This window comes from Volvox carteri (genome assembly GCF_000143455.1).
Source record: "Volvox carteri f. nagariensis unplaced genomic scaffold VOLCAscaffold_31, whole genome shotgun sequence".
NCBI lineage: Eukaryota > Viridiplantae > Chlorophyta > Chlorophyceae > Chlamydomonadales > Volvocaceae > Volvox > Volvox carteri.
In genome coordinates this window covers 1,001,312-1,011,864 of record NW_003307574.1, presented here as the reverse complement: position 1 = coordinate 1,011,864, position 10,553 = coordinate 1,001,312, and the positions used below count along the sequence as shown (strand labels likewise).

The window sequence follows — 10,553 nt, the reverse complement described above, 5'->3', positions numbered from 1 at the left end:
TTTCAATACCTCTTATAAGACCCTTTTTTCTTCTACCAACTAACTGCAATTTTGCGAACATTACGGAATTCTCTAGTTCAAATACCCTTTCCTCAAAAATTCTTTACTGGAACTTCCTGCTTCTCTTACAGATTCGGGACCAGAAAAATAAATAACCGAATTTAAGTGCGACCATAGCCCCTTGAAGGTCCCGGAATCGAGACTCGGTGGCACAAGATGAAATTTCCGTCTAAAGGATGCAGATGATAATGACAGGAAATGGGCTGGTGCGGAAGCCGAGCAATCGCTTAAAAAGATGGCTGGGGTGACTGAAGGGTACCCCTAAATACAAGTCTACCTATTATTAACACTAACGTTTGGCAGGTGATACATGCTTGACGCTGTAGTTAATCCTGCCAGATTCTTCTTCAAAACTGTTCAGAACTGTGGCTGCTTCTGTACTCATCATATGCTTCTCATTTTTCTCGCGCTTGAGCCACCTATGGCCCTATGGCTCCTTGTTCCTACCCTAATCCCAAAGCGCGACATGATAACCTTCTCTCTTCCGTCCCTCTCCTCCCCCTTGCCCTCTTTCCCTCCCTCCCTCGGTGCACAGCTCCCAGTGCAATCTGATGGTATACGCAGCAGGCAACTACAGCGTCTAAGTCATTATGTTGTAGCTGCCCAATTTTAAAATCGTCTTTTACAGTAAGTATAATAGTGTTATCACCAATTTTTATCGATTGAAAAGGGCCGGTGGTGGTGACACTGCTACGAGTCAGCATGGCCTCATCCCGTCCAGAATAGAGCACGAGTCGGAATGCAAAGCCGTCCAGCAGCACGTCAACGGCCTCCTCACTCGCGATGGTGTGGTGTCCGTACGATGACGCCAGTGCACTGGCGAGCTGCAACCCCAGGGAGGCCTTCATCTTGCGAAAAGCTGTCGTGTCGTCCGGCCAGCGACCTGCTGGGTTTTGTTCACAGCACGGCACGGATATATTATATATAAAGAAACAAGTTATTGAAGTGCGCTAAACTCAGAATCTGGGTAGGATTTCTACATGGCAGGAGACGCAAATCGCCTTCGTGGAGGTGACAGGTTACAGTGCACAGATTGTGCGCATGTTGCTGTGTGCAACCAAACGGACGGCTCATAGATTGTTCACCATAACGACCACAAACTGGCGCCCTTGTGAGAGGAGCTCTGCCAGGTCTCGTCAGGCATAAAGTTTTAATCATTGCCGTTTTTATTCATGTTTAGCAACACATCCCCACACACAACAACTTCTCCAAGTTCTCAAGTGTGGCACATCTGTGGTTACTCAAGACTCTCGAGGGTACGGACCTGAGCTCTCCAGCGTCACCAGCACCTCCAGTGGGTCTAGGCAGCGGGGAATGACGCCCGCTGTGGACGCCGAAGCCCCAGAGGGTGCGGCGGCGGCGGTAAGGGCGCCGTCCCGTGGGCAACCCCCGACAGCGGCTGCATACCCACCACCTGCACCACCACATGCGGGGAGATTATTAACTGTTAAGTTTACAGATTTTCGGTATCGTCATAATCTTTCAAGTGGTTGTGCAAAACGATTCTCCTTTAAATTTCATGCAGATACACAGAGCGCAGCGGGAGATCTCACAACAGTTTAGGATAATTGCACACATAAGTATCAGGACGCATGAAGTAATACCCAAATACAATAATATATACATCCACGGATATCCCACACATACATATAAAGAACCCCAAATCCTGAGCAAACGAGGCTGTCCATTCGCACCTTGAGCGCCAAGTTATCCAACGCTCGGAGCTGTTTGGCCACTTTGTCCGTAGCCGCCTCTGCAGCCCGAGTGGCCGCCAGATCCGCACCCGAAGGTGAGGCCCGGCAGCACAGGGCCCAGTCCAGGGAGCCCGCGGCCCCAACCACCTCCGAGCCGGCGGGCAGGTGACGGCCCACCACGTGCTGCAGGATGAGGTCGGGGATGACGTGGCGCATGTGGGGAGCCACCTCCCAAACCGCAGTCTCCGTGATCTTGCCATCCTGCCACCTGTAGGGATTGCGGCGGCGAAGGAGTGTGCACGACACAACATGCTGTCTAAAAACAGTGGAGATTTGGTACAATTGAAAAAAATAATAACAACTAAGCTAGGAGACACGAGCCTAGGATGCCGGTAAGCAGTCACTAGACCTACACTCTACACAAGAGTGAAACAGAAACATGTCCGATGTCCGAGTTCGATTCGAAAAGCCCAGCAACTGCACTAGGAAGCAGCATAGCATGATAAGAATCAACAGCCCAATTCACTCACCGTCGAAGCTCAGCCTTCTCGCCCCAGAATTTTCGAAAGCGGCCCGCCGCCGGGCCGTCATCCGCCGCTGGCCCCACATCCACAAGCCGGCACGCCGCCAGCGGATCCATGATCGCTCCCAACCACACGGACGACGGAGCCGCCGCACATGTGGATAATGATCTGGCGCCTCGAGTCCCACCGCCGTCTTCCTGGTCGTGGTCGTCCTCGTCGTCGCCGTCTTCCTCAGCGCCACGAGGATCCGCTTCCGTCGGAGATACTACCAGGCCGCGGGCCAGGAGGACATCCGGAGATGAAGCGGAATCGAAGGGCCATCGAAGAACACGTACGACCTTGGCTCGGTCCGTTAAGGCTTGTCGTACAATCTGCTCAATCTGAACCACCTGCTCCCTGAGCCGATCACGGGGGGAGGGAGCGGGAGAGAAAGAAAGAGAATGTGCGGACGTGAGGAATTTCACGGGTAAAGCTCTTCAGAAATGCAGGGGCTTCAAGCCAACACTACTACGTACTCCGTGATATCACTCACATCTATACAGATCTATATATATACTCGCATCTAAACACACAGCAAAGAAACGACCGGCAGCATATGCCACTTCTTCAATATCGAATGCCACCCGACCAGGCGACAATTTCAGCAGTGAACGCAGAGACTGGCGCATAGACCCCTCAGACATTAAGCGGAAAAGAAACCCCCATGTATGGGTCGGCTGCATAATACTAATCATCGGGATCGTCTGCTCAACAGGTTTTACTTAGGGTTTACCAGATGGCCCGGAAGGGGGGGAAAGACCACAAATCAGGCAATAAGCCAATAGGACAAGTAGACAAGCAGCTGACCATGAGCAGGTCTCTGATTCGATATTACGACAAAGCCTTATCCCTAACAGGATAACCGATAACCCAGGAAATTATGCCTCCCCTTTGTTTGGTTGGTTCAGCTCCTACAACAATTCATCTCATACCACCCTCCCTGTACAGATACACGCCACACCGTGCAGTGCGGACATAACCCCCCTCACCAGCTTGTTTCGTTCCGCCAAAAGGAGAATCAGCATCGCCAATATGCAGCCGTCCAAACAACCACCAGCAGCTGCTCCGAAACCCCCTGTGGCCGGAGAAGAGCATGCTGCTGCTGTCGCTGTTGGTTTCGGAGCAGCTGGATCCCCTAGGGCAGTGCTACCGGTGGACATGGGACCGTGTTGCCGGGCCCAGACCTTGAGCAACAGCAAACCGTCCAGCAACCGTGGAGATGCCGACAAAACCGACTGCAGTACAGAAATTGGGTGCGAATAAACAGTATGTATGCGGTAGAGAAGCTGAGAAGGAATAGTATTATGATTAGATTTTATTGGACACTTGCGCAATGTAAAGCATTGAAAAAAACGAAAAAACGAGGAGGATAAACATGAACAGCGAGGGCCAAGGACATCGTGGTTCTGCAAATCGTGTAAATACCAAGGAAAGGCAGGAAGGCAAAGGGGCAAGACGTCCGGAGGAAGGTGGTATTTTACCCACGGACAAGAGCCCCACAGCATTCCCCTGCAGCATAATGACATACCTTGAGCCTGGCGGCATGGACTGGCAGCAGCATATCCTCCAAGATAGCCGCGTTGTAGTGCGGTGTTGGCAGTAGCAGCTGCTGCTGCTGCTCTTGCTGTTGACAGGCCGCAGTCCCTGCTACAACCTCAGCAGCGACCTCCTTTCCAGGCTTGCAGGCTCTGCAATGCGCCCGAACGCCGTTTCGGTCTGGAGCGAGACGCGGCAACGCAAACGTCGATGTCGCAATCGATGGCAGTAGCCGCAGACTAAAACCCTCGGCCTTGGGCGGCTAGCCGCAACACCGGCCGCGTAGGGTCCCCGTGAAGCGCCTCCAACCGCTGCTCGGCAAATAGGCTTTAGCTCACATCGCGAAGGTGGCGCACCACGGCCATGAGGTAAACGGCGCGGATGACGTGGTAGCGATGGTTTAGATGGGCCTTGGGCGCCAATAAATCCGCGGGTAGTTGTACGGCAATATCAACCGTTGTTTCAGGTCGGGCGACGGCCTTTGCAGCATAGCTGCCCACGACGGTGACGGCGGAGGGAGGTTTGACGGTCAGACTGTCCTGATGGACAGCGAAGGCAACGAGACATGCGAGGTGAGATAGGTGCCAGGAAGATTTGACGAGTTACAGGAAAGGAGGACTAGGTATGAGTGTTGATCACTCAACATCATCTACGCAAATGAACCGCGTGCACGCTCACATGCATAAGTTCGTGTTAGGAACGCGCGGGTAAGGCCATGAATTTACCCAGCAAAAGATGTGGATCCAACAGTAGTGGGACTCTAGGCGGGAAGGACAAACACGGAAGCGCGGCTGCTCATGTAACTTATTATTACCTTGGAGTTTCCTCCGAGCGCCTCAACGAAGCCCTTGGCAATGCTCACGGGAACCTGGAGGCAATTACATGCGCCGGATGAGGCAGGGTGTTCGTATTGTACAAGGGAGCAGAAGGACAATACCCCTGAATCATTTATAGAACGGAACGCGCAGCACGACACCTCAGCTTCATGCCTAGAAACATGCGCAAGCCACGTGCTCCTTTCAATACACGGCGTGTCGCTAGGAGGCTTGGTTGGTTAGCTGCGGGATAGAGGTATAGAGAAAAGCAAGCGCGTTGGATTTTCACGGCAGCCTGCGCGTACACGGACCTGGTGTTCGGGTATGGACATGAGCGCCTCCTTGAGCCTCAAGGCCGCGTCACAGAACTGCAAGAATACGGCCCGCCTGCAGGGCCGAATGCACTGCAATATTATAGAATTATAAACCCTTCAAAATCATTCAAACAGATTTCCAAAATACGACACCATCATGGAAATCGCCTCCTCCTAGTAATAGGCAAATAGGGCCGGTCATCCGTGAACAGCACCTAACGAGCGAAGACCAAATAAACAAGCGGTCAAACGTCAGAGCAATCGACAAGAACCACCGACGCTCAACGTGCAAGTAGCTTAGTTGTTAAAACTGATATACCGTTGCTTGGTTTATTTAAGAACGGCGGCTTTAACTAATTTCTGGTTCCGAGGGCCCGATGAAAATTTGGAGCGCTCGGTCGGAAACTCCAAGCACGTGTCCGATACCTGGCAACATCGAACCATATTCATATTTGATGGCATAAAAGCCATCCTTAGCACTAGGAGCCAAGCCATATGCAATGACAACCCCGGTCTATATGTTGCTTGCATTCCTCGCAGCCGGCCTCGCACAGCTAACACAAGCTCGTGACAACTGCTATGGTCCTATCGTGGAATTGAAAATCTTTGCTATGCCGAGCAACCCGCAAGCGGAGGTGGTCAATTATGGGGTCCTGGCAGGCGTCGGTTCCAATCTCAGCCAGGCCATTACCGGTCTGCGCCTTGTGGTCGCGGAGCCCCTCACCGCTTGCGGAGTGGTGGCGCCAGTGGCTGCAGGTGTGCGACACCACCACCAGCCCAGCACGTCCAGGCCATGCGGGTCCCAACCCTCCGGGGGGGGGAGGGGTTTCAACCCGTTATGCGCGGCAGCGCCCCTTTGATAAAATCCAGATCCACTCACCCAATTCCAACCCCATATCCACCACACAACTCCATAGGAACGCACCTTCCCCTTCAGGAAAAACCCGAAAACGGAAAATCCAAATCACAAGGAAAGCATCATGTACATTTTCAATGTAATCCTAATGCCTTAAATCCCCCTTTTTCCTCGCTTGTCACTAGATCGACCACCAGAAGGCTCCCCCACCTGCCTTCGGAGTGGACTTCTTCCTCCCCCCCCCCCGGCCAGCATGAACGGAAAACCCCTAACTTCCCCGGAACTTCTGTGTTTTATGTACGTGTCTTTACGGATTATGTTTCGGGCCGTATCCTGGCATCTTATCCCGCAGTGCGCGCATCATCACCCCTCAAACACAGCCTGCCTCGACCCCTCTTCGTTCAACCCCTTCTCCCCCGCCCGGGGGTCCTTCGCCCCCCCGGGGACCCATCCTGATTCCCACAGCGCTGCTTCTCCCCACCTTAATATATGCCCAACCTCACCACCACCACCACCACCCACACAACACACACACACCTGCCGTGCGACTCGGCTCCCCTTGCGGTTCTTCCCCCTCCTCTACTCCTCCTCCTCGCCCCCGACAGTCTGCCTATTTACCCCCTCTGGATGCCGGAAATGCCTTGGGAAGGCTTTTTGTTGCAGTTTGTTGCACATCCAGGAGCCCTCCAAGCCCTCGAAGAGCCGCGCTTGAGGGGAATCCCGAGGGGATGGACGCGCTGCTGCTGCTGCTCCTCTTCCTCCTCACCACACCTCATCTCACCACATGACCGCCTCGGTTGGGCAGTTCATTCTTTGCATTTGCATCACACGTACGGCGCCATCCTCCCTCCCCTCCCATTCCATCCCTCCGTTCACCTGTCGATCTGTCGTCCATACACCTGCGGTGCCTCCCCCCTTTCCGCCCCCTCCCCTCGTCCCAGGCTCGGCAATGCTCGTCATCCGCGGCAACTGCACCTTTACGGAAAAAGCGCGTGCAGTACAAGCCGCCGGCGCCGCTGCCATGCTTCTGTACGACAACGAGCCTGGCTGCGTCACCATGGCTTTCGAGGACACTGCCGTCACCGCCATCTCCCCCTCGCTCGCCGTCGTCAGCATACCCCAGGACACGGGCCTGACGTTGACGGGCATGCTGGCGGAGGCGGCTGGCGGAGGCGGAGGCGGCGGCAGCGGCGGTGTGACGCTGTCGCTCCGTCGGAAGGATGTGCCCTTGGTGGATGGCGGCGCAGCGCTGCTGTGGCTGTTGGCGGTTGGTACGGTGGCGGAGGGAGCTGTGTGGAGCGGTCTGGACCACCTAGCGGCCGGAAGGGCGGTGGCGGCGGCGGCGGAGCAGGTAAGAGAGGACGGCGGCGGCAGCGCCACTGCCGACAGTGGCATTGGTTACGGAGGGTGGGTATCTATACCTTTGGGGGGGGCCAGGGCAAGGAGCATGAAGTGGTGGCGGTGGCGGTGGAGAGGAGCCGATGGGAGGATGCGAGGGCAGAGCCGTCCGTGGGTGGGCGGCCATCTTACCTTCAGAGGTGCTTGGTTGGAATGGATGCGCCCGGAGGGTATTGAACCGGGTACTCCTTGAACCTGGATAGATGCATGTTGGACATTGGCAACTTTTGGTTTTTGGATGTTGCATTTTGCATGTCGTGGATATAATTCCACTACTCCCCCAGGCGCTCACGCCGAAGAAGCACGCCGACACGCACACGCATACGCACGCACACGCATACACATACACACACATCAGCACGTCCGTAATGCGTGTCATCATTGTTTTCTCCCCACCACCGCCGAAGCCGCCATTCCTCTCCACCCCTTGCCTGGCCCACTGCTTCCCTCCCCTGCACATCCCCTCATCGCCCCTCACCGCTCTCCCTTCAACACGCTCAACACCCTCGCCGGCCCTCACCGCCCTCCCCACCACCGCACAGGACCCCCTCCTCCCCGCGGCCTCCAAGTCGCCCCCCGGTACAGAGACCTCCCTTGACCTCACCCCCCGGGCCGCCCTGTGGTTCGTGGTGGTGGCCTCGGCCATGTTGCTGCTGCTCTACTTCCTGCTTAACAGGGTGTTCTTTTTCGTGCTGGTACGCAGGGGGGGGCAGGGGCGGGAGGGTGAGGGTAGAGGGAGGCCCCGGGGGGGATGGGATGGGACCTGGCGGGATGGCGGGTGTCTCACTGGCTGGGGGGATATCTGGATGGGTGGATGTATGTGTATGTATGCATGTATGCCTGTGTATGATCAGATAGGAGAGGGTTTTTTTAAGTAGTTTTCTTTTAAAGGAGCTCACACGAACCACACAGGATCAGCAGCTTTTCTGCAAATGGAAAGGGAATCCATAAATGTGTTGTTGGTTGCTCCGTCGTATATGTCTCATCATCTAACCGGAGCCGACGGCTCTCCAACGAACTAACTACCTCCAACCTGCATTAACTAACCAACTAACTCATTCAACCCTGGGCCCGTTTCCCATCCGCTTCCACGACCTTTTCCCCTCTCCCGCCTCTGGAAACCCCCACCCGCCCACCTTTACCCCCCCTCGCCGTGCAGCTGGGCCTTTTCTGCATTGCTTCCGTACAAGCCCAGACGGTGCTGTACTCGGCGGGGCTGCAGGCCGGGCTGAAACTGATCACCAAATCCCGGAGAGGGGGGTCCACCGAGGCGGTAAGAAGGGGCGGGCCGGGTGGGTGTCGGGGTGCGGAAGAAAAAAGAGTTTTTGACGTCCACTTCGAGTTTACCTGCGTCAGAAAAGCAGTGAGATAGCTAACACCTCTGCTGCTGCTGCTGCTGCTACGGGCGAAACTGCCGCGATTGTAGCCGCGATTGTAGCCGCGCCGTGGTAAGGTGCGGATGACCTTTCCCATGATTGCACGGGTTGTGGGGCGGTATTACTACGCCAGATGGGTGGGTGGCCCGAACCCCCCGTGTGTGTGGGGGGCCCGGGGGGAGGTGACCCGGGGGGGCCCTCTTCAGGTGAAGGGTAACGGCAGAGCCCGGACGCCAGTGACGCGGAGTGGGCGGTGAGGAGGGAGAGAGCGAGCCGACAGGAGGGAAGGGAGGAGCAGCGCGGTGGGCGGGGGAGAGGGTGGAGGGAGGGAGGGCCCCGCCGGGCCGGTGGAACAACCGGCCCCAACCAGGGGAACGACGTCTATGCCCTTGGGAACTGCCAAACCAACCAAACTATCCACCCACCCAATCTGCTTTACAGGTGACTTCCCTCATTGAAGATTGTTATTAGTAGATAGTCCTTTCCCAAATCCCCAATCCGCCCCCTGGATATCTCAATGTTATACTTTCCTGCCCAGATGCCGCCGCTGGGGGGGGGTCCCAGCCCGCTGGTGACTGTGGTGGCGCTGACCGTGGCGGTGGCGGTGGCGGCGGTGTGGGCCGTACAGCGCAACACCGACTGGGCCTGGGTGCTACAAGACCTGCAGGGTGTGGCCCTGATGCTGCTGGTGCTCAGGAGCCTCAGGGTACCCAGCATAAAAGTGGCGGCGGTGCTGCTGCCGGCGTGCCTGCTGTACGATGTGTTTTGGGTGTTCGTACAGCCCCTGCTGTTTGGCGGCGGCGAGAGCGTCATGGTGGAGGTGCGGTCTGGGGGGGCCGGCGATGTGGGATGGCGTGTTAGGGTTCTGAAAGGAGTGGGCTGTTATACACACATACATCCCCGACATACATACATACATACATACATACATACATACATACATACATACATACATACATACATACATACATACATACATACATACATACATACATACATACACGTACGCACGCTTGGCTCTACAAGCTGTAAGACCCTTGAGGATGTACCCCTGCGGTGGTCCCCCCCCCAACTCCCAACTCACAGGTAGCGCAAGGCGGTAGCAGTGGAGAGTTCGTGCCCATGCTACTGCGGGTGCCACACTTTGGCTTCAGCGGCCTAGGGGGTTACTCGCTCCTAGGGTTTGGTGACGTCATCCTGCCGGGCATGCTCGTCGCGTACACACGCCGGGTTGACCTGGACCTGAGACTCTCCGCCTTCAGCCTGCGCGGCCCTGCGTCGTACTTGTATCGGTCGTACTTTCCGTACACCATACTGTCGTACGGCGCGGGGTTGTGTTTGACCTACGCGGCGCTGGCGTACAGCTGGTTCGGCGACCAGGGCCAGCCGGCGTTGCTGTACTTGGTGCCGTGCACGCTGCTGACGGTGGTGGGGCTGGCGGCGGCGCGGCGGCAGCTGTCGATGCTGTGGAACGGAGCGACCCATGGGTCTGCGTTCCGACGAGTGGCGACGGACCACGAGTCGGATCCCGGTGATGCCGGACCGCCGTCACCACCAGTGGCGGTGACGTCGGCGGCGGCGGCGGCGCGGAGCGGCGCGGGAGCGGAGGATGGCATTGGCGATGCGGAAGCGGGGTTTGGGAAGCCGGGCGGGGTCGGCACGAGGGAAGGGGAGCCCGGCGCGGGTTGGGGTTTGTTGGGGTTGCGATTTGGCGGCGGCGGAAAGGGAACCAGGCAAGGGGACGTGGACGGGCATGGCGCCGGTGGAGGAGCAGGTGGTGGTGCAGCCAGTGGCCTAGGGCCCGGGGGTGCGGCGGAGCGGGCCCGGTTGCTGCAGTAGCAGGGTTATCAGTACGACATAGCAATAGTACGACATAGCAATAGTACAACGCGGCAGCAGCTGTAGTGGCGAATGCAGGAGAAGCAGCAGTAGCAGCAATTC

The 10,553-nt window shown here is 56.5% G+C and overlaps 2 protein-coding genes across 2 annotated transcripts in view; one reads left to right on the top strand and one right to left on the bottom strand.

Moving 5' to 3' along the window:
- Nucleotides 1-1,360: 1,360 nt before the first annotated feature.
- Nucleotides 1,361-5,000, bottom strand: VOLCADRAFT_93423 (uncharacterized protein; the record flags this gene model as incomplete). The annotated part of the gene is made up of 7 exons (XM_002952612.1): nt 1,361-1,474; nt 1,755-2,022; nt 2,285-2,667; nt 3,307-3,552; nt 4,192-4,392; nt 4,668-4,721; nt 4,980-5,000. The coding sequence occupies 7 exons, from the start codon at nt 4,998-5,000 to the stop codon at nt 1,361-1,363; spliced, it is 1,287 nt and encodes a 428-aa protein (XP_002952658.1).
- Nucleotides 5,001-5,482: 482 nt separating this feature from the next.
- Nucleotides 5,483-10,553, top strand: part of VOLCADRAFT_93422 (uncharacterized protein) — a gene marked incomplete at both ends in the record, with an annotated part of 18,966 nt that continues 13,895 nt past the window's right edge. The window contains 6 exons of the mRNA XM_002952693.1: nt 5,483-5,738; nt 6,780-7,189; nt 7,779-7,931; nt 8,396-8,509; nt 9,151-9,432; nt 9,699-10,265. Of these exons, the coding sequence (XP_002952739.1) occupies nt 5,483-5,738; nt 6,780-7,189; nt 7,779-7,931; nt 8,396-8,509; nt 9,151-9,432; nt 9,699-10,265 (1,782 nt within the window). The remainder of the gene's footprint in view (nt 5,739-6,779; nt 7,190-7,778; nt 7,932-8,395; nt 8,510-9,150; nt 9,433-9,698; nt 10,266-10,553) is intronic.